This window comes from Xyrauchen texanus, chromosome 15 (assembly GCF_025860055.1).
Source record: "Xyrauchen texanus isolate HMW12.3.18 chromosome 15, RBS_HiC_50CHRs, whole genome shotgun sequence".
In the NCBI taxonomy this organism is placed as follows: domain Eukaryota; kingdom Metazoa; phylum Chordata; class Actinopteri; order Cypriniformes; family Catostomidae; genus Xyrauchen; species Xyrauchen texanus.
This window is the reverse complement of record NC_068290.1, coordinates 30,614,681-30,638,587: the sequence shown is the minus strand read 5'-3', so window position 1 is coordinate 30,638,587 and position 23,907 is coordinate 30,614,681. Positions and strand designations below refer to the sequence as shown.

The 23,907-nt window shown below is 38.7% G+C and overlaps 1 protein-coding gene across 1 annotated transcript in view; it reads left to right on the top strand.

The window, feature by feature from the left end:
* The window catches only part of LOC127656471 (chloride channel protein 1-like), a 51,271-nt gene that overhangs the window by 882 nt on the left and 26,482 nt on the right, over nt 1-23,907 (top strand). Inside the window, exons 2-4 of the mRNA XM_052144814.1 lie at nt 22,776-22,983; nt 23,179-23,310; nt 23,597-23,725. Coding sequence (XP_052000774.1) covers nt 22,776-22,983; nt 23,179-23,310; nt 23,597-23,725 — 469 coding nt within the window. The remainder of the gene's footprint in view (nt 1-22,775; nt 22,984-23,178; nt 23,311-23,596; nt 23,726-23,907) is intronic.

Below are 23,907 nucleotides of genomic sequence, written 5' to 3'. Positions count from 1 at the left end.
TCTGCTGCTATATGCTAGCAGAAACCTGAGCATGCAGGTTAAATATACGCCTAACCCTCTTCCGTCAAGCTGCTGTTGGTGGCCACAGTACAGCCACTGTACAGCAGATGGTTAGCTTATGAAGTTATTTGTCAGAATTTTGTTCATTGGACATTTTATTAGAAAGGCCAGTGGATTATACAGTTCCCCCCAAAAGTATTTGGACACTAATATATTTAAATGTTTACGTAATACAAAACAAAATATCAAACCAAGTATTTACTGTATTTTAAAGTAATATATTACAGACACATTTCAAGCAAAATATTTCATAAAAATACGTTTGTTTCAAATGATAAACAATAGATATATTGTTCAAAATTTAAATTTCACACAATTACATCGGGACCAATTGGTTAAAAGTAATTGCAAAAATGGTTAGAAAAGTACATTAACTTCTGAGAATCTGACTAGCATCAGTTGTTTGTGGATTCCTCTTGGTTATATGTAAGGAAGACTGATCATACGGTGAATTCAGTGACAGTAGGTCAAAAGGTTTGCTATGGATATCGGTGTGTGCTTCACAAACTTCTAACCACTGCTACTAGTGGTCAAAGCTGGAAGTGTTGTTGAACGTTTGGGCACAGAACTCCAGTGTCCAGGTGAAGTGTTCCGAGGATGGCACCAAAAGCAAGATGTATTTTTGTTGTAAATTGTATAATAAATTCAACAGGGATGCATATTTTATTAACCCTACCCCCTAACTTAAACCCCGACCTGAAACCTTACCTTCAGTGGAGTAAAAATTTAGTTTTCCAGTGGAAATGCAACCTCTTAATCGAGCTTGACATTGATTATGTGAACATGCTGACTTCCTGGTGCCTATGGAACCTGAACCTGTGTCTCGGAAGTTAGTAGCGCCACAGGAAAAGGTGACCATGGTTGAACTGATGCAAAAATATTTAATGAGGGCATGGTCAGTAATTTGGGAATATGGGTACATAAACTTTCGAAAGAAATATTTCGATTTCCCAGTAGATTTTTTCAAAGATTGGCAAACATGTATGTGAAATGATATTTAGATATTTCTATGTATGACTTGTGTCCAAAATTGTTGAAATACCTTTTGGGGCCACTTTTGTATTGCTGGAAGAAAAGGATTGTGCACAGAGTGAGAAAGAGAAACAAAGAGCAAGTGTCAAAAGAAAAGGAGAAAGAAAATAATCAAAGATTGAAGATGGCAAATGTGTGTTTGCAGAAGGGGTGAAAGAGTGTTAATTCTTCATCTGTCAGTTTTGCACTGTCACAAATCATTAAGCTCCCACACATTACCTCCTCTCAACCTTCCATTTTTCCACCTGTCTTCCTCTCTCTGGATTTCATATTGATTTTCCTCTCCTGCCGCAAAATATTGGAAAATCGCAAGGGCCAGGAGATTTTTTAAACCTCTGCAAGTTTAACCCATAAACACATTACTGTCTCTGCTGTCCCTTTCTATCTGCTTTACACACACGGGAGATTCATGTTGGGATAAGGATCCAGTGAAAGGAAAACTCTCATTAGTAGCCTATTTATAGGCTTTATGAGTATAAATGTTTGCGTATGTATCATCAGAAGACGTAGTACACTAATACACTACAATGTAAAACAATCAGTACTAATGGACTTTTTCTATGGGATTACTGTAAATACGAGATTCTCACCTATAAAAACCATTCACGTCTTCATAGATCTTGTAATCACATGTTGGAAACTCGTGATTACAAACTAAACTTGACTGCTATTATGTAAACTAAAATGGCAGCGATCTCGACAGTTAAAAGTAGTTTAAACATATTTCTGTTTGATGTGCTGTTGTATTATACAGTAGCTACTGTTACCTGGAGTGCTTTCTTTATTCTTAAACATTTAGCAAGAATATATAGAGGTGAATTCATGAATTAATGTAGTGATTACTTTTACATTAAATACATACCTTCATACCATACTTTATCATTGACATGTATTTGATTTATTTTGCCTTTGCCATATAACAAATAATTGCTGAGTCCAAAGACGTTGACTGCTCTTACTAGAGTTAAAGATATCTCCATAAGAGTTGTCGCAGTTAATTACAGTAATCCCATGTAAAACAGTTAAAGGTTGGGAAAGGAGGAGGCGAGAACTGGCTTGACGATATAAATCATAGTTTAATGGAAAACTTAAAAGACAACACAAACACACATGATGGACATGTCCGCTAACGATCTCTCTCTCCTGCACGGCCCTCTGCAGTCAGCCTTTAAACCTCACGGAGGCATAATTAGCCTAATACGGGACCGGGTGTGTAGGATCACGACTCGGCCCCGCCCTCCGCCCTGCCACATTCCTCCCTCGTTCTCTCAGGCTGGGGATCCCCCAGCCTGACGTACATCCCCCCCTCTTTCCCTGGGGGAGGGCGCGCCTTCCAAGCTGACTGCCGGCAGGTCATCCCCATCTACCTGGACGAGGGAGGGGACAAGGGGAGGGAAACAGAAATGATTAAAATGGGAGGGTACTCCTACCCCCCCAAAAAACTGTACAATTTAAAAGAGGATAAAGGCCAACGCAGAGCGACAGTGAGAGAGAGAGAGGAGAGAGAGATGAAAAAAAAAAAACTTACTCGCCAGTTCTCCGATACGCCGCAGCTTGTTCCTCGGCCACTCCTCCACCCTTTATCGGATGACAGCCGCGCCTCTCCTGGCGGATCTGAGGCAGTCCTCCAGCCCCTGGCGGACGGAACACCCCGCCGCGTTCTCGGGGACTAGAAGGGGTCTCCCCCGCCCCTGGCAGCGGTTCTCTCGCTCCAGGCATAATTAGCCTAATACGGGACCGGGTGTGTAGGATCACGACCCGGCCCCGCCCTCCGCCCTGCCACATCCCAATACAATGTGAACACAGTATAGGGCTGCAAGTGCATATGCTCAGTGGTGGAGTGCCTGTGCCAAAACTGAGTTAAAAATCTCAGCATGTAAAGCAAGTTGTTTACAGCTGTACAGGATGTAATTCAGTCAAGAGGCGTGCATATTTTATTGATCTGAGCTAAAGAATCACAATTTATGATACCATTGTTGTTAGATTTAACTGCTGATTTGAAACATTTTCTTGGATCGTAATCATGACCAACCTTTCAGTGCAGATTTCAATTATTCCCCATTCAAGTAGATAAGACCTGTACTTTTATGCTGCTTGTATCTATAGAAAAAATCTACCCAGGAGGTGAGAACGTTTCCAAGATGGCCACCGAATGCCTTGAAAGGGACTTTGAGTGCACATTAATATATCACGTTTTAAGACCTAAAAAAAAGTGTATTAAACCTCTAGTAAAGTGATTCAGTTTACTGGTATTAAGCTCTCACAGCTCAGAAGGGGAAATCCCAAAAATACTATGACTGGATAATTTAAATAAAAAGGTTTTGTTCACGAGTCACATGACGCCATGCAAGGTTTGGACGTGTGAACGAAGAGCTCTGGGTACTTTGGTAGTTTTTATACTTTTTGTATCATAAACCGGTGAAATTTGATATACCCTGATCCATAACTGTTCTAGGATGACAATATGTCAAATAATTCAAAATCCTTGGACTCTGGAGACATTAAAAGACACATATGTGCTCAAGCTGATGCCCCTCCAGAGGCCTCGAACCAGAGAGTCGATTTGGCTGGAGAGGTGAAAGTAATTTGTTGAGAATTGCTGAACATATCGGCAATGCAGACTTGGAGGATCTTGCTGCGATTTGTCGATCAGTCATGGCCATGGAGACGAAATTCACTGAGGTGGTTACAAGAGTGGGGGATGTTGAGAAATGGATCCACTAATTAGCTGCTAATCCGCTAGCAACCAAGGTGGATTTGGAGCGCATCTGGGAGAAGCTGGAGGATATGGAGAATTGTTACCTGCTGAATAATGTCCGAATTGTTGGAATTCCTGAGGGAGCAGAGGGTCCGAATATGGTGGAATTCCTGGACGGGCTCTTTCCGAATCTGCTTGACATAACAGGCCATAAGCTGGAAATCGAGCAAGCTCATAGGGTCCCAGCTCAGCAATCCACTGAGGGAGACAGGCCCTGATCAATTCTGGCCAAATTTCTGAGATCATCCGATAAAATTCTCATGTTACGTGAGGCGAGGAGTAAAGGACGGATTGCTTAGAAGAACCACATCATTTTCTTGTTCCCAGACTTTGCAAATTCGACAGGAGAGATACGTGATCGATTCAAGGAATGTGGGAAACTCTTACATCAACGGAATGTCGCTTTTGCTCTAATGTTCCTGGCCAAATTGAGAATAGATACTAAGGATGACTGTAAAGTATTTACATGTCCCCAGCAAGCAAAGTCCTTCAAAAAGTCAATGACTAATTATTTTGTGGTTCTCATGTTGCAGCCAAGTGAACCAACTCGCTGATCATTCACTTTATCATCCGAGGAAGCTGAGCACCTTTTTTGTTTCTTCTTGTGCTGGTTCCACCCAGTGGCTGTAGTTTGCTTTGTGGAGTAACACTCTTTCAGTACAGTCATGTGGATGATTCTGCACGTTCTTTGTGCTTTTGCGTCCTATTGGCTGGAGTTTGTTTGTGGAGTATTTCTTGCAGTACATTGGAGTGATTGGGTCATTTGTTGTACTCATGTAGCAGTTGAATGGGCCGGCTCACTGAACATTCGTTTGACTGTCCGAGAAACCTGAATGGTCTTTTTAAAAATTATATTTATTTATTATTATTATTATTATTATTATTATTATTATTATTTGTGTGCTGGTTCGGCTAGAGGATGGAGTTAGTTTTGTGGAGGAACACACCTTCGGTATAGAAATTTGTATTGAAACACCGGACTTGAGCAATCCGATGGCAAAGTTGTCATGGGGGCTCTCGTAGGCGTACATGGATTGTTTGAGTTTAGAGGGATGTACGCCGATTGGTGCTGTCATGCGAGGGGTTAATGCGCACGTTTTTCTTTTGTCTGTTTGTTTGGTTCGGGGGGAGGTTCAAGGTTTGATTGTTGCACTAATGTGGAATATGGTCTTTCTAATAAATTTTTTTACACAATTGATTTTTTCTAATATGTCAAAATGTAAAATATTAGTATGAATGGATTGTCTCTCTCTGCGTGGAATGTGAATGGGTTGGGGCACACAATAAAAAGATGGAAAGTTATTTCTCTTTTTTAACGTAAGAAATATGATATAGTGTTTCTTCAATAAACGCATCTTTCCCCGCAGGAAGCTGAACATTTTGGGAAGATATGGGGTGGACATGTTTTCTTGAGTGCTGGCTCAAGTATATTTTACATTTACATTTATTAATTTGGCAGATGCTTTTATCTGAAGCAACTTACAAAAGAGCAGGGGAGTCATTACACTGATAAGTAAGCATTTAAAATTCAAATGTCTCAAAAAGATTAAAGATAAATTAGGAAGAGTCCTTGTTTTAGCAGAAATTCAGGGGCAAAGTCTGATTTTGGCTAATATTTACCCACCTAACGCTGATGATCAGGGCTTTTTTATAGATCTTGAAGTGATGTTGCAAGCCGCTGGCACCCCTCATGATATATACATGTGTATATATATATATATATATATATATATATATATATACTCATTTCATCTGTTGCTGATTGCTCAGTTGGAAACATCTTAGTCTCAGATCATACCCTGGTGAGTTTAGAGGTGTTTCCACATACGGAGAAAAAGAAATCATATAGTTGGCACTTTACCCTTTTGCAAAATCCTTATTTTCAACAAAATTTAAAAGGCTGAAATCAGTGTTTATATGGAGACCAAATGGTCTGCTTGGGAGTCACTTAAGGCAGTTCTTAGGGGTTGGATCATACATTATGCCTCATTCATCAAACACCTAAAGTTGAAAGGAAATATTAAAAGTGCCAAAGCAGAGCTGAAGTGCCGAATGTCATCTGATGGCCTCAGAGAATTGACCTGATTGAAATACAGATATAATACTATTTTGTTGTGGAAGGTGGAGTTTTGTCTATTCAGGGCAATATAGTCATACTTTGAGTTGGAGGACAAAGCAGGAAAAGTTCTGGCTAGATATATATAAAACAAAGAGAGTCTATTTCTAACATGACATTTTTACCTCGGCCATTGATATTAATAAAGCTTTTAAAAAATTCTGTCTTGATCTCTATAGCTCCACATCTTGTCTACTGATGAAGATATTAGAAATTTTGTGGAACCATTAGAACTTCCTAAGCTGACATCTGAGCAAAAAATTATCTTGATTCTTTGTCTTGAACTTTAAAAGGTAATTAAGGCCTTGACTTCAGGCATGGCTCGGGGGCCAGATGGCTTTGCTGCTAAATTTTTTAGATCTTATGCTACAGAATTGGCTCCACTTTTGTTAGAAGTTTATACAGAATCTTTAAAGAATGGAAAGCTTCTGCCAACCATGACACAAGCCCGGATCAGTCTGATTCTTTAAAAGATCCAAGCGAGTGTAAAAGTTAGCGTCCAATTTCCCTGATCCATCTATATGTAAAAATATTGTCAAATAATTTGGCTAACAGATTAAGTAAAGTTATGACATCTCTTATACATATAGATCAGGTGGGGGTTATTCAGGGCTGCATGTCTTCTGATAACATAAAGCATTTCATCAAAATAATGTGGTCAGTGGCAAATTATCAGACTCCGGTCGTTGCCATCTCACTTGACACTGAAAAGGTCTTTGATATGGTTGTATGGGATTATCTTTTTAAGATTTTGGAAATATACAGGTTAAAGAGAAAACTTTTATTGGCTGGATTAAGTTACTACGTAGACACCCTGTAGCGGTGGTACAAACTGTCATGTTCATTGGTGTCTTTTGTCTTCGTGCTTTTATTTTGAAGTTCAGTTTAGTCCTTGTTTCCTGGTTCCTGTTTCCTGTTTGGTTTCTGTCATGTTCATTGGTGTCTTTTGTTGTTGTGCTCTTATGTTGAAGTTTAGTTTAGCCCCTGTTTCCTGGTTCCTATTTGGTTTTTTGTAGTCCTTTGTAGTTTGTCATTATGATTGGTGTTCCCTTGATTGTTTCTTCCAGGTGTCCCTCATTCCCTTGTTTGTTCCTCTTGTATTTAAACCCTGGTTTCTTGTTCAGTCCTTGTCGATCGTTGTTTGATGTATGTGCATGAATGTTTGCTGCCCTAGTTCTCTGTTTATGTTTGCCCTGGTTCTCCGTTTAAGTTTATTTCCCCCTTGTGGGTTTTTCCTTTGTTTATCGTTTGTTCATTTAATAAAAGTCTAAACTGCATTTGGATCCGCATCTCCTCGTCTGCCTCGCTGCTCAAACGTAACACAAACAAATTGATTAATTTAATTGATAAATTATTTTACTCTGTATAGGGGTACCCAGCATGGTTGCCTTCTTTCCCATTATTGTTCTGTCTTGCCCTGGAACTATTAGAAGCTGTGATAAGAAAGGAGAATGATTTTCCAGTGGTGATGGCAGGAGGTGTGGCGCATAAGCTTTTGCTTTACGCAGATTATATTTTATTATTCGTCTCTGACCCCACTAGATCTATGACTTGCCTCCACAGAATTATTAATTCCTTTTCTAAGTTCTCAGGATACACAGCCAATTGGTGTAAATCCGAAGCTTTGGCTCTGACAGCGTACTGCCCAGTAATGTCTTTTCAGCTGGGTGCCTTCCAGTGGCCCTAACAGGGCATTAAGTATTTGGGCATTTAATTCCCAGCAAATTTGTGTGATTTAGTTAGAGTTAATTTTTTCCCCTTAATAAAAAGTTTTTAGAGTGATGTGGGCAGGTGGGCTTCACTACATTTATCTATGATTGGGAAGGTTAATGTTATTAAAATGAACTGTATTCCAAAATTCAACTACCTGCTACAATCTCTCCCTGTAGATGTTCCCCTCTCTTATTTCAAGAAATATGATAGCATAGCGAAGTCCATCATTTGGAATGGTAAACATCCCAGATTACATTTCAATAAGTTTCATAGGCCGATTGACAAAGGTGGGCTAGGACTTCCCAAGATTTTGTTTTATTTTTATGCATTCGATCTCAGACTTTTGGACCATTGGTCAAATAGAGAGCACCTCCCTGAGAGAGAGCACCTCCCTGGTTTTGTATTTAACAGGAAGTTTTTGCCACTATTTTGCAATTGCAAAGCCTTTCTATTAAACTAATCAGAGAAGTTAAGTGATACCTTTTTATTTCACATTTGCACTCAGTATGGGTAAAAGTGTCCAGAGTGTTTAATTCAGACATTTATTTAAATGTTGCCTTGAGCATATGGCTGAACCCAAAATTATGTATTAACAAGTCCCCTTTCTGTTGGTCAAAGAGGATTGTGAGGGAGGTTAATACACTTGGTGAACTATATGAGAGTGGAGTGTTGAGATCCTTTGAAAATATGGTTCAACATTTTAAGATTCCCAAATTTCCGTTATTTGTGTATTTACAGCTGCACCCGGTATTGGAAGAGGGAGTGTGGGCTAGGATTTAAAAAAATGTCAAGTCTGCATCTAGAGACGTAAGGGTGCGTCTGATGGAATTTAAGATTTTACATTGAGGAGATTGGACCCCCTTTAGATTATATAGGCTTGGTCTTAGAGACTCACCCACCTGCTGACGATGTCAATCAGAAGATGGGGACACAACCCATGTTTTTTGGGGGATTTGCTAAGATCCTAGAATTTTGGTTGAGGATTCAGAGCTTTATGTGTGACGTATTGGCCCCAGAGTCTGTATCTTAGGTGATGGGGCTGTCATTAATATTGGGGATAGACATTTAAAAAGTTGGGTTATATACGTTATGATCATTATGATCGGCTGACAAATCATCCTCAGGGGGTGGAATTTGGTTGGGGACCCTCGTTTTGGTTGTGGTGTGGGGTGGCAGCAGTGATAGCCTCCGTCTGCCTTTTCACCACTGAAAACTGCTGGGCGAAGTCATCAACGGTGTCGCTGAAGAGGCCAAGCTGGGGGACGGGGGCGTTGAGAAAGCATGCCTTGTCAACGTTGCGCATCTCGACCGTGTTCAGCCAGTTCTCATTACATCAATAAAAACAGACAGAAATTTAAAAACGAATGCAAATTATTATTTTTTATTTACTTTTTTATAGTTTTTGTTCCAGCATACAAGGCCTGTTTCATACCACATACATACATACATTGTGTATTTATTTCAGCACCCATTTTAACAAGCTACAACATTTACATTGTGTGTAATCAACATGTATCTACGTCGCAGAAGTGTAAGGTCTACTTGGCACTACAAGTATAGTTTCGGCACTGTGTGTAGTCTTGTTTGCGTGTAAAGTGCTGAACTCTGCAGGTAACATCGGCAGTGCACTGTAAATCTAATTATGAACACAATCTTTTGCAAAATAAGCTTTTATGAAACAACAAAATAATGGCATGAACTTTTTGCAAGTTTGACACGCAGTGACAAGCACACAATCAGCACTTTCTATTCAAGTCTGACTGAATCCATATTTAAGCAGTTAATAGCCTACATTTTACAGTTCAATTTCCATGTAAATTATTTACTATTTGAAAGTAAATGTGCTTTAATGCCAAAGGTTTGTAGTATTTCTCAAAAGCTCATTCTCAATTATAATTTAATAATTTATAGTTGTTATTAAAGGAATGCTCAACCCAGTGACCCAGAATTGACTTTTCTGAAACACTATCATTGTGAAAGCACAACAGTGAGTGTGCTGTTGCAGTTTCACTGCAGCTCTGCTTACGTGCACAGTGTGAAACAGGCCTAAGTGTGTATTAATTTACAGGAGTGTTTACTTATACATATGTTGAACAGCACTATGTGATGTTTTTAATGGGCACAGTTAAGTGATTTCACTTCCAGGTTGCACAGTAGTGCATGACCTCTTCTTTAGCAGAGAGGCCTCTGGGAACCTGACTGCTGAATGACAGCAATGAACAGAGACTGAGAGTGAAAGTGTTTTTTGTGTGTGTGTGTGTGTGTGTGTGTGTGTGTGTGTGTGTGTGTGTGTGTGTGTGTGTGGAAGAGCTGTGCAAGCAAAAAATGGGTTGTGTTTGAACTTACAGTTCATTATTGGGCAGAAATGCAAATAATACTGTTTTGATCATGGATTTGAATTAGCATATTCGTGAGGTTTTGAAAATTACAGTCGATGCTGCAATATCTGTATCTACACAAGTTTCTAAAACAACCCTTTTTCTTAATGTTGTGTGGCCTGTTTTCTATTTAGAAATGGACATACTGTAATTAAAATGTACATAAATTAATATTTCAATAATTCTAATTATTTTTATGTGCATTATCTAATGAGTCTGTAAAGCATTGCACAGTTTCATAAAACTTTATTTTGTAATAATAGGGTTTGTAATAATAGGGTTAAAAACAGTGTTACTATCAATGGAAACAGTGAAAAAGACACTATTAGCATAACATATATATTTATATAAAAAATTCCAACATTCTTTGAATGTTGAATGTCCATGTACTAAAATAAAATATTTGATCCCATGAGTGTATCTTCAGTTACTATTACTATTATTTTTGAATGGCCATCGAAAATGAAGCAATGTGATAACAATTTTTCCTGTTCGCAAAATGTAGTCCGTTAATTTACCTGATGAACTTTCACCTTTTGCTGACCCTTTATGCCTAATGTGTGCTTCTATATCACTTGCACCTTTATTATCACACAGCTGTTATTTGCTGCTACTGTCAATTAACTGTTTGATGCCGAACACAACTTCGCTTGCGCTCTGATGGAGAGATTGACAGGCAGTAATTTGGCTAACAGTTGCTGCAAGCCTCTTATAATCGACCAGTTGTGTGCGAGAATTCGGGACTTACAAAGATGGGTTAAAGCAATGCAAATATGCATGCACACACAATAGCCAGTTTCCATTCACTTTTCGCTCTGTTTTGTTATCAACAAAGTGAAAATGCGTACATATTTTTGCGAAATTTGCAGTCTTCTGCCTGTTTCAAATAGGCTTTTATCGCAAAAAATGGTGTGCGTGATGACGTCATGCCTAAAAAACACTTTGTTGCATAAGTTTTGGTTTATCGCAAAAGAAATCTGCCCTGAAGCCGTTTCCATACAGAAATGTTTATCGCTAATTCGCCTCCCAGATGTCCCTAATTTTTTTACTCCAAGGTTTTGGTAAAATGGGGAGAATACTGAGACACTTCATTGAAATTAGTCAGCGTACTGTCATTTTAATTTCACAAATAAAAGCAATCAGAAGTGGAGGAATTGGAATCAAAAGGAGCAGTTGCCCTTCTGATAGGACTGTAATATTGGTTCTGATGTTGCGCCTATCACAGGTTGCCACCGGTTTCCTACCCGAAATTGAATCATCATGTCCCTGTACATGCTGATAACCTGCAACAAGTAGTGGCAGAAACTTTCTGTCTTAGTATAAGGACCATCAATCGATGTGTATATGTGGTGTGCACAGCTATTAAAGAAAAACTGATGCAGTTAATTAAGCAATATTAGTTCCCTTTCTGTCACTCACTCGACGTTGTGTCGAATGAAGTGACGCAAGGGGTCTTCCTTGGGAGCCTCGTGTACCTCTGAACTTGAGAATAGGCCGATAAGAAATGTGCAGACAGAATTAGCATGTCCCGCCTCCGGGCATACGGGTATAAAGGGAAGCGGGCGTATGTCTGTTAGTCAGATTTTTTCTTCGGAGCCGAGCGGTTGTACAGCAAAGTACTCAAAGAACTGCACCTGGGTAGTCCCGACCCTGATATGCTGCAGGAACTGCTCTCTGCGACCGACCTCGCACTCAGAGCCACGAAAGTCACAGCATTCGAGCGAGCGATGGCCACCCTTGTGTTCCAGGAACGCCACCTCTGTCTGAACATGGTTGAGATGTGCAATGTTAACAAGGCATGCTTTCTCAACGCCCCCGTCCCCCAGCTTGGTCTCTTCAGCGACACTTTCGATAACTTCGCCCAGCAGTTTTCAGTGGTGAAAAGGCAGACGGAGGCTATCACTCACATCATGCCACGGTGCCGCCCCAGTGCAACCCATGCTCGGTCTGCCCGCCGAGGGCATCCTCCTGCGGCCAAACAACAGTCAGCTCCACCTCAACCCGGGCCCAGCTCTCAGCCCCAGCATCGAGCACCCCGCAGGCAGCGTACGCCCCCCCGTCTCCTGCACCCGGAAAGCTCCTGAGACGGATGACCCGGGCAGTCAGATGTTTGCTCCGGTGCTGGTACTAATACCCTTGGTGGAGGCCCGGGAGGAAAATCCTTGTTTTCCTTATTTTTCTTTGCTGCACCCCCTTCGGTCTGCGGTACCCACATTCTCAATAAAAGAGCGATTTCCTCACTCCCTGGGTTAACCAGCCAGTGCATGCCATTCTCACGGCACCCCAGCTCCAAAATCCTACAGTCCCGGTTCCCCGGACGCATTCACCTCGCCTCCAGACCCGTGTCTGCCCAACCCCGGCAGGCCAGCACTGATGAGTTCCAAAGATGCCTTTTCAGGACCTCTTCCTCAGTCTCTAGCCCGCCCCCTGCTGGGTGCGCGGAGCAAGCTAAGTCTAAGTGCCAGACCTCTGTAACATCCACGTATGTCCCCTGGATGGGACGCGGAAGATCTGAGTGACCTACCACTTGCAGTCGTAGACATGATCAACCAAGCCAGAGCTTCCTCCACCAGGCAACTTTACGCCCTGAAGTTGCGCTTGTTCGTGAATCGGTGTTCTTCCCGAGCCGAAGACCCACAGAGATGCGCAGTTTGGTCAGTGCTCTCATTCCTGCAAGAGAGGCTGTGACCCTATCGCGGCCCACCACAACGTAATGGACGGCAAGTCCTTGTGTAAGCGTGACTTGATTATCAGGTTCCTTAGAGGCACCCGGAGACTGAATCTTTCAAGGCCAAGCCTGTTCCCCTTCTGGGATCTCTCAGTGGTCCTTTCGGGCTTTCAGAGACCCCCCTTCGAGCCACTTGACTCAGTTGAGCTCAAGGCCCTCTCCTTGAAAGACAGCCCTCCTGATAGCGCTAGCTTCCATCAAGAGGGTTGGGGACCTGCAGCAGTTCTCTGTCAGCGACACCTGCCTGGAGTTTGGTCCGGCAAATACTCACGTTATCCTGAGTTCAAGACCGGGCTACGTGCCCAAGGTTCTTCCCCGGGAGGAGGCAGACCCAGCCTTTTCATTGCTGTGTCCGGTACATGCATTGCGTATCTATTTGGACCTCACGCAGAGATTTTGATGTTCTGAGCAGCTCTTTGTCTGCTTTGGTGGACGGTGGAAAGGGAACGCCATCTCCAAACAGAGGTTAGCTCACTGGGTCGTTGACGCCATCTCTCTGGCTTACCTGACCCAGGCCGTGCCCGCCCCCTTGCGTGTTCGAGCACACTCGAAAAAGTATGGCATCCTCGTGGGCACTGGCCAACAGCACCTCCATAGCAGATATATGCAGAGCAGCAGGCTGGCAACACCCAATACCGTTGCGAGATTTTACAATCTCAGGGTTGAGTCGGTCTCTTACTGTGTTTTGTCAGGTCCGAGCCGGTAGAACTCGGTAATGCGGAACAGCCGGGTGTTCCGCTTGCACCTAGCGCCCTTCACCAAGTTGATCCAGCGGAGCAATTTGTGACCAGACCCACTACGAGCCACAAGTGGATGGCGCTTTTGAACGGGAACACTTCATTCGACACAATGTTGAGTGAGTGACAGAACGGGAATGTCACGGTTACCGTGTAATCTCCGTTCCCTGAGGGAGGGAAGGAGACGTTGTGTCCCTTCTACCACGACACTAACCTACCACTGTAAATGGCCATACCTTATTCTCGGCTCCTCAGTGCAAAAACCTGACTGACAGACACATGCCCGCTTTCCTTTATACCCGAAGTCTTTTGTCTTGAAAAAAGTGTAGAATATTTGGAGAATGTCATTCAGCCTTTTTTTTTGTCTACGGCTAATTTAATGCTAATATAATTTTGTGTAAATAAAAGGCCTATATAGGTCTAAAAATAAAAAATTGTTGGTTTGGTAATTTATTTTTTTAATTTAATGCTTTTTTCTTTTGGTAATTTATTTAATTTAATACAGGGAATTTTGCCAACATTTTTTTCAAAAGTAAGCTAAACAATAATTTTATAGAATTGGGCTATATGTTAGTGTTCCAAAAAAAGCACACTGAATCTCTTATATTTATTATATGAATCTCTTACACAATACTTAATAAGTATTGTGTTTTTATTCTTAATTTAAAACATATTTATGTATAGAAATAATTTGTTCTTGTATTGTGGGCTAATTCCGTGACTGCCGTCTATTATTTTGAATGGTGTGTAAAAGCAACTTTAATAAGTAAACAGATGGCTACCGCAATTAAATGTATCACAAACAGTGGCCTTTCATTTGTTCTCCGTGCACTTGTCGATACATGATACGAGATATTTATGTTGGCACTCCTGGAAGTGTCATGTTTGCAGCATCGGATCTATACGCCATTAAGATAAATCCATAATCATGTACTGTACAGTAAATTAGCTTTCAAGGATGTATACCTTGTCATCATGATTTACACAGTCTAACCATTGGGGCTAGAGTTAAACGGATAAACATTATGTCGACACTCGTGAAATAATTTGCGTTTCCATCAGCTTTATTTTGATGCGCTACATTTTTTTGGGGGGATGGAAATGTAGTGACTGAAGTATTAGACCAGATGCACATCATAATGCAACTAAAGCCAAGCCCAGACATTTTTGCAAATTTATAAATCCTGGCCAGACGCCTTTTTATGGTGCGGAAAAAAGAGGACGTATATAGGTACAGTAGTGTGTCAGATCACGGTGGTCTTCTGCACAGTAACCTGTCAAGAAAATGCCATGGTCATATATAACCAAAAATCAAGAAAATGAAAAAGAAATTCTATTTTATATTTTCTGGCCATGGTTAGAAAATGAAGCCTAGATTTAGGAACATTGTATTGTTACTATTTAACAATAGGTGCATCCCAAACCGCACACTTCTGCACTATATTTAACACTGGAAATGCAACAAAAAGAAGTGTACTTTTCCAACGTGAAAAAAGAGTGTGAATGGTTGGCACTTTGTGCACCCAGCACTCACGGCTTGCCGTACATAGAGGAAGGTGTGAAGTTACCTGGTTGCATGCTGTTCTGACAAAACAATTGTAAATATTGAAGAATGTAGAGTAAAAATGCTGGCAAACTGCTAAAAATAGAAAGATTTTCCCCTTGAAGGTCTCTGCGTTGTTCTGTCTTTTCTGAGTGCTGAAGTAAAGCAATTTTTTTTATTTACACTTTACAAATTCATTCCATTATTAATTTTATCTGACTCCAATTTTATATTAATCTGACTCCAATTTTAAATTGACCTCTAATTTCGATTAAGGTTCTAATTACTTTCTGATCATTCTTTTATTTTAATCTTTTAAGTTATTGATTACTCTGAATCCTCTTGATCAGTTTCTAATGAAATTCAAACGGATAGTCTTTAAGTGGTCCTCCTACATTAAAGCTTCAGTTATGATAGAAATCATTCTTAAAATGGTGTTCTCCTTCTCGGTTCCTCCAGAGCGGTTTCTCCTATTTTAAAGACCCAGTATTGATATAAATGAGTTCGGTGAATACAGAATAAATCAAAAAGTAACAATTTATTTGCCAGGTAGGATTTAAAACATAAGTTACAGATATTCAAATCAAAGCCAATTTCACAAATGATCAGAATAAACAAACATTCTTAAAAATAAGAAACAAGTCAAAGAACAAACCTGGCAGTTGAGAAAACTACATGTAATTGCAAAGCATGGGAGATCTGAATACAGATTCCTATTATTAACGTTACACCCCGAGCTCTGGCCCAGCTTTCCTTAAATATAACAGAATACACATTTTGTACCAAATGGTATTATCCTTTGACCAATGAGAATTTGGGGGTGAAAGGGTTCTTGGCTTTACCTTATTAACATACAGGCAAGGAGGGGGACAGACCTCCAGAATTATTCAGTATTTGGCAAAGACCTTATAACTTTGTTGTCATTAAGAACATTCCATCCAAGGATACTTTGTGCAAAACGTTTTAGCGCATCAAAATAAACCCGATGGAAACGCACATTATCGCTTAAATGTCACCAATGTCGACATAAAATTGTTCCGTTTAACTCAAGTGCATAAACTCTATTTCGATACATCAAATGTCGCGGAAAAACATTTTGGAAACACTTTTTGTCAATAAAATTGCCATTAGCGTAAAAATGCCGGCAAAAATCCCCAGTATTAAATTATATAAATTACCAAATGAAAAAAGCATTAAGTTAAAAAATTGAATTACCAAACAAAAAAACAAAACATGAAATTAAAAAACAAATTACCAAATGAAAAAATATATATATTTGTTTTAGACCTATATATGCCTTTTCTTTTCTCAAACATAAATTAGATTTACCCTGTTCTGTAGATGAATAAATTCGGCTGAATGACTTTTCAAGACAACTATCAGAACTATTTGTCCAATGAGTTCACTTTCAGAAAACAAGCTTTTGAACATTTTAAAACGTTTATATATTTAAATCTAGCCATCTTTACCTCAGATCGCATTTAATGCTTCTCTTGAAAATATACATTTGCTTTTTGAAGCTAAAATAAATTTGAGATGATAATCAAGTTCAGTTGGTCGTTAAAAGTTGCTGGAGAAATATGCGGGACATAATTCAGTTGTGATGGCGATGCTTTTGATTAGATTGTTCAAAAATTGAATATCAGGAAAGTATCATATGTAAACCCTGATATAACACTGCATAATTTTTTATTCTTTAATATCTGTTCACACATCATATACGCATCGATTGATGGTCCTTATTCTGAGACAGAAAGTTTACGCCACTACTTGGTACAGGTTACCAGCTTGAACAGGGCCATGACGATTTGCTTTCGGGTCGGAACCGGTGCCAACCAGGACCAATATTACAGTCCTATCAGAAGAGCAACTGTTCCCTTTTGATTGAAATTCCTCCTCTTCTGATTGTTTTTATTTGTGAAATTAAAATGAGAGTAAACTGGCAGATTTTTTTGAATTATCTCAATACTCTCCCCATTTTACCAAAACTTCAGAGGAAAAAAACAGGAAACAGGGAGAAAGTGGCAAATGTCGCAATTTTATATGTAGCATAATTTCGATAACAAAATAGCGCGAAAGGTGGATGGAAACTGGCTATTAAGTTTTACAAACCTGGGAAAAAGAACACTATACCAGTCGCACAGAGAACTCTTAAATGATATCAAACATGCCTAGTTACATTATTTCTTTTCATGGTTTTTCTTTGTTACATTTTCACATATACATCTTATGTGTGCCTTGTGGGGGAAACCAGGGGGAGAGAGAACAGCTGGAGTTTGTGGGGCAGAATGTGGATGGCAGGATGTCTCAGGTGGACAATGTTTGTTAAGCTGGGTTTTTCGCAGAGTGATGCCTTTTGTTTTCTCAGGTGTAGGTCTAATTTGTGTTGTTTTTCCAGGAAGTCTTGTTGTTCCATGTGGGCATGTGCTGGGTTGGCACCTAGCCTTACAGTAGCTACTAGTGAAACTTCAGTGTAGACTGCACTTAACAAATGTGAGTTGAATGCTTTACCATCAGAGATTGATGCCATATCTGAGATTGGCTAACGTGCAAAAGCTAGCGAGAACACATTGCATGCGTTTTAAACTTAATTTCTGTCAGCTGTTAAACAGCAATTGCTTCCATGTAGAAAAAGAATCAAGTGTTCCATTTTGGGACTTTGAAAACCTAAACACAATTTTTTTGATTGAAATCAGCAAATAATGAAATGCAGTACCAAGGGAATACTTGATGAAAATAGGACAGGTTTTGGGAGACTCAACCAATTATAGCAACTTGGTACCTTGTAAACACAAATCTGTTTCCAGGTGTTTCCAGGCAAAAACCTGTGAACCCTGACTACCAGAAAAAAAGACAATGAAATTAGAGTTTACCAGATTAAGAAATTGTTTGTCTGCCATATGTTTCCATGGGCATGCTGTTTGTGGCTTATAACATAATAACATTTTAATGAAAGTGTTTAATTTAATTATTGTACTTCTATTTACGCGAAGTGGCTTTTTGACAGATACATCAATTACTGAATGTTCAGTGAAGAGATGAAAGGAAATTATAGGGAGAATAAGGGCAATGTTATCAGGAAATTACTTGATAGATTCGAACTGGGTTGCCCGTGCAAGCACCAATGTGCAACGTGACAAAGCATGTGCACTACCCAACAAGCTACATCTCCAGCTCATTCTGCTCTTGTTTTACATCACTATGTGGGCAGAATTTCCCATGCTGGTGACAGAATTCCATATCAAATGTCATTTTACGTCACTATTCAAAGCTGATGAGCAGCATGAAATGACAGACATTAATCAAAACCAATAATGCAGATTTAGCTCCAGCACATGACCACAATGAATAAAGTGATGCATGAAAAATGCTCCCACTTAACTTTGGGTCTAAAGCATGTACAGTAGTTACCATCCAGATACGTGCAGTGGACTTGAGCTTCAGGATTAGGAACTACACCCATGTGAATTAACAGCTGCTGACAGCACACTGTCAACCACAGTCTCTGAATGAAATCCGCTGCACTGTGGGGAATGTGGTTTGCTTATGTGTTAACCTACAGGACACCCCCTATAAGGCAGATACAGTTACTAATATTTGAATATTTTGTAAAGGTGAAAAAGACATAGAGAGGTAGAAAGGAGCAACATGGGTAAGAAGATAGAAGCAGACTGATAGAGGGAAAGAGAGCACAAGATGATAAGGGAACCCATCAACACTTTTGAGACTGTTTTGAATTTTGATCAGATTCTGGTGAGATTAAATCATTGGGATTTTTTATTTCTAGATTTAAAGATTTCTGTAACTTGAGAGTGTGCATGTTTAAATATGTATTGTTAACAGTAATAATGAACACAGGATTTGAATATAATACTAACATATGGCTGAATAATGAATCATTGACCATAGTAGCGGATGTTGAAATTTTTATTTTTCATAACCAAAATTAGTGTTCTAGAAGTTTCCATACACAGAAATTAGGTTATAAAAAAATATATATAATAAAAAAATAAATAAAATAATAATAAAAAAAAAATATATATATATATATATATATATATATATATATATATATATATATATATATATATATATATATATGTTTTATTATATGTGCATTTGTTATGTAAATTTCTGTATGAAGAACGATATGATTATTATTTTTGGGCCTGTTTATCCTGATCTGTCTGTCAGTGAAAGGGTCAGATTATATTGTTACACTTATACACACGCACATGCATACACACTGACCATTATAATTGTGTTTTTAATTAACTCTCAAAGTCACTCTGCCCTTCATTGCTTGTGTCTGTTAGCAACTTTCACTCTCTCAGCTCAGCCTCTCTTCCTCTCTCAATTTTTTTGTTCTTCCCTCAAATACCTTAAGGGTCTAGTAGACTTTGTCTTTATGCTAAAATGTTTTATGCACTATTATTTTAAAAAGGTGAGTTGTGAGGTGGTTTGTTCTTGGTCTCATCCCTGGTGAATTTAATAATTTGTTGTTTATTTTCTGTTGTTTGGACCAGAAATCACAATGGCACCATCAGTGTTTGGGCATGTGTCAAAATTCAGGCAAAACTTAGAAACAAGTTGTTGGTTTTAACACATTTTTAGCTTTTAAGCGTTGAATTTGGGAAAACAGCTAGACCTGATGAACTGAGGGAAAGAGTGTGTTTTGTACTGAGAGAGAATGTGTTGTAGAGTAAATGTTTCTCTGTCTTTCTCACGCTGTCATTCTGAATCCAAATACTGACCTCAGAAAAAGAGAGAATGATATAAACAGTCTTGGGTTGTCTCTCTCTCTCTCTCTCTCTCTCTCTCTCTCTCTCTCTCTCTCACACACACACACACACACACACACACACACACACACTCGCACTCGCACATAGATGAGAAATTATAAAAAGGATAAAAAGTTAGTAAACTTGTGTGTGTGTGTTCATATGTGTTTTAGTGTAGGTTTAAAAAATAGTGTTCAATTGTGGGGTGTCTCATAGTGCATAGATGATTTGTGAAAGAATGCAAAGTCAATATAGAGTATGAATAAGCTGGAAGCTAGAAATGAGGTGGGTTTGCATTTGTCTGAATTAAATACCAAATTAAATGTTTTAATTGGAAAATGTAGCATTCTTGTCAACGGCATAACAATAGTTCATAAAAAACATTCACATTTTTCTTTAAGAAGTCATTATAAACATTAAATTAATGCTTTAATACACTCCAATATTCCATCTATTTTTTAAGTCACACATTTCAATTGTATAAAGTGTTTTCATTAAACTGAATTGAGTATTCTTTAACAAAATTAAATGAATAAAATCTAAATATAAATAAGTTTCAATAATTAAATTATGTTAAAGTCTAATCAAATTATGATAGAAATTTTAATGCGTAAATCTTAAAAATACACTGAAATAATTTTGTTGTGTATTAGATGATTACTAAGGAAAGCACATAAAATAATGATCTGAAGCATTAATGTTCTGTTAATGAAATTTACAAACATACATTTTTTTTTAATTAAATCTTAAAATATTATTTTTGAGTTATTTAGAAGTGTCATGAAACTTCATGCAGTATATTTACGTTTTCACATTTATTCCTTTTTGAATGTACATGAATTACTGATCTGATCTGTGTTATGATAATTGTTAATGACTTCTAAATGAAAGTTATTAAAGAATGTAACCAATTACCATTATTTATAAATTTTACATTTAATATAGTTAACTTTGTGCACTATTAAACTGAGCTACAACTAAGATAATTGTATTTAATATGCTGTTTTATATCATACAGTTTATAAACTTAAAAAAGTTTAAAAAAGTTAGAATTTAGACTAGTAGATAGGCAAAAGAGGAAAGAATTGAAAAAGAAAAACCATTGAAATGGTCTACATTTGATAGATGTTTACTATGAGGTTTACATTTTAAGTAATAAAACTACTCGAACTCCTTGATTCTTGTTCAAATTTGTTGAGTAAATGTAGCATATTGGCAAGTCTCTTCAATCAGATAATTAATGCTTTTTTCTCTCCAATTTGGAATGCCCATTTCCCAATGCACTCTAAGACCTCGTGGTGGTGTAGTGACCTCAATCCGGGTGGCGGAGGACGAATCTCAGTTGCTTCTGCGTCTATACTCGCTGAGCTACTCAGGCCCCCCGTGCATTTTTTTCTTATTATTTTAATTGTAACATGCTTCCTTTTTTCAACTGATTTCTACATATTTTTGAGCAATGACATTTTTTAAAAACAGCTAAATAAATGTCCCAGTTCACCTTACACCATAATTTATGTATATGCATTGGAAATGTATTTAATATATATTTTATGTTGTATGGAGCACCTCTTGTGTGGAGCACCTCTTGTGTATGGAGTGGTGGTGGTGTAGTGGTCTAAAGCACATAACTGGTAAACTGGTAATCAGAAGGTCACTGGTTCGAACCCCACAGCCACCACCATTGTGTCCTTGAGCAAGGCACTTAACTCCATGTTGCTCCGGGGGGATTGTCCCTGTAATAAGGGCTCTGTAAGTCGCTTTGGATAAAAGTGTCTGCTAAATGCATAAATGTAAATGTAAATGTCTTGTCTGTGAGTGTGCATGAGTGGACTGAATCTGATCCCTTCAATCTCACACCATGTTGGGTCTGTGCTGCTCATAAATGTGTATGTGTTATTGAGAGTAATGGAAGTTAGGTGAAGCATGTCTATCTTGGTGGATCACTTCCTCCTTTACTGGCCAATATCCAGAGTGGGTGCTCTATTATCATGACAGCTCATGATTTGTGCTCTTGTGTTTGTGTGTTTTTTTTCTTTCTTTCAGAGGAGTAGGGGTTTTATGATTTATACAGTATCGCTTTTTAAACCGTTTTAGGGGTAAATTCTATAGGGGCAGTGTGTTGTGTGTGGGACTCAGGGGAGCTCTTTTTCCATTCTGCCCTGTTAGACATAGCCTGACTATTTCTGTCTGACATAATCAAATGACTGAAACTCCCTCACACTTATATTGATTCACTACACATTCCTACTTCCATAAGCACTTCAATGTATACAAAGTTAACAAACAAACAGTGAGCCCAAAAAGTATTTGGACACTTTTGGACATAAAAGTCACTCTTAATTTGGTTCTTGACCTTATTTTTTTTTTTACATAAGTGTCCTAGCAGAGTAGCCACACTTATAGTTCAGCATATAAACTATGGACATGTTCCACTAACATTTGACAACAAGAAACCATCACATTACTTTTTGTCTTAATTTTCAAAATTAATGTAAATCTGTTTTATCATTTGAAACCTAACAAACTTTTTTATCGAGTGCTCTAATTGAAAAATGTGTTTGCGCTTTATTCTTTAAAATAAATGCCAATGATGTGAAATAAAAACAGTGCCATCAATGCATTTTTATGTAATTTTACTGTTTGGGGCCACTGTATGTGCATTAACAATTAAAACACATTAACAACACTGTATGACAGCTGTTAAATGTGGGAGAGATTCAGGACATGATTTTCCCACACCAAACGATGGGTTTGGTATTTAAAAAGCGATCATCTCATGTTTTGCATTTTTACTGCTGTAGCAGCAGATTTTTTTTATTCTCTTTGCTTTAGCTTCCAATCCTGCTGTGATTTTGCTGATGGTAAGTATATAATGTCTAATTGCTAACGTCTGCATAATAGTTAATAGTGTTTTGACTGTCTTTCACAGCTGTATGGGGAATACAGGGAGCAGCTGGGTAATATCGCCAGAAGGGAGGCCACACGTCTGTTGACTGAAAGGCAATGGAAGAGACATGCCGGCAATGTCTCTTCCGATGGCCGAGTACATCATGCCAGCCAGGAGGCAGGGCCCATGAATACAGGATTAAGCCACTCCTCCTCTATAAAGAAGCCCCGCCCCTATTCCACTTGTCAAGGTGAATAATTAGAGAAGACATGGATCAGAAAATGCTAAAATCAAATGCAACTCTTTTAAACATACTAGATGCTGATTACAACAAACTTGGGAGCTGTAGTGGCATGTTTTATTTGTGTTCAATCCAGTAATATCTTGCAGTTTCAAATAACAAACAATAGCATTAAATAGACATTACAATGTATTTGTGTTGCAGACTGTCTGGGCCGAATCCAGAGGTACATTGTGACAAAGCTGGGGGAGGACTGGATCTTCTTGGTTCTTTTGGGTCTCACCATGGCTTTGGTTAGCTGGAGCATGGACTATGCCAGTGCCAAGAGCCTACAAGGTACAAAACATGACACGATGAACTTTGTGTTCGAAAAAATGCATTATAGATATATTCGTAAATAAATGCATTAATTATGCCTTATAAGATGTATTATAATAGCCTATATTCTAATTGTGGTTGTAATTATTTAAGAAAAAATTGTTTTTTTCCTTTGCAACTCATTGCAAATTATTTTCATGGATAAAGCACTTTAGAGTTCCCACTGTGACTTCACAGAGTGTGAGCAAAAGTATATCCTGCAACTTTTCTTCAACCCTGCTTCTCATCGCTATATGTCTCTCAGCATATAAGTGGATGTATGGAGAGCTTAAGGGGAATGTGGCTCTACAGTATCTGGCCTGGGTTTCATATCCCATCATCCTCATTGTGTTTGCATCCCTCTTCTGCCATCTGGTCGCCCCACAAGCTATAGGTATGTTCCTCTCATCTTTTTAGATTCTTGTATTTATATCCCTGTATTCTTTCTGTACTTCTAAGGACAGTGCATCTCTATCTTGGATCTCTGTTCACAAAGTTTAAAGTCAACATGAAATCAAAACTGACCCTATTTCATTTTCTCTGTCTTATTGTAAACTAATCTTTGGTGCATGTTAT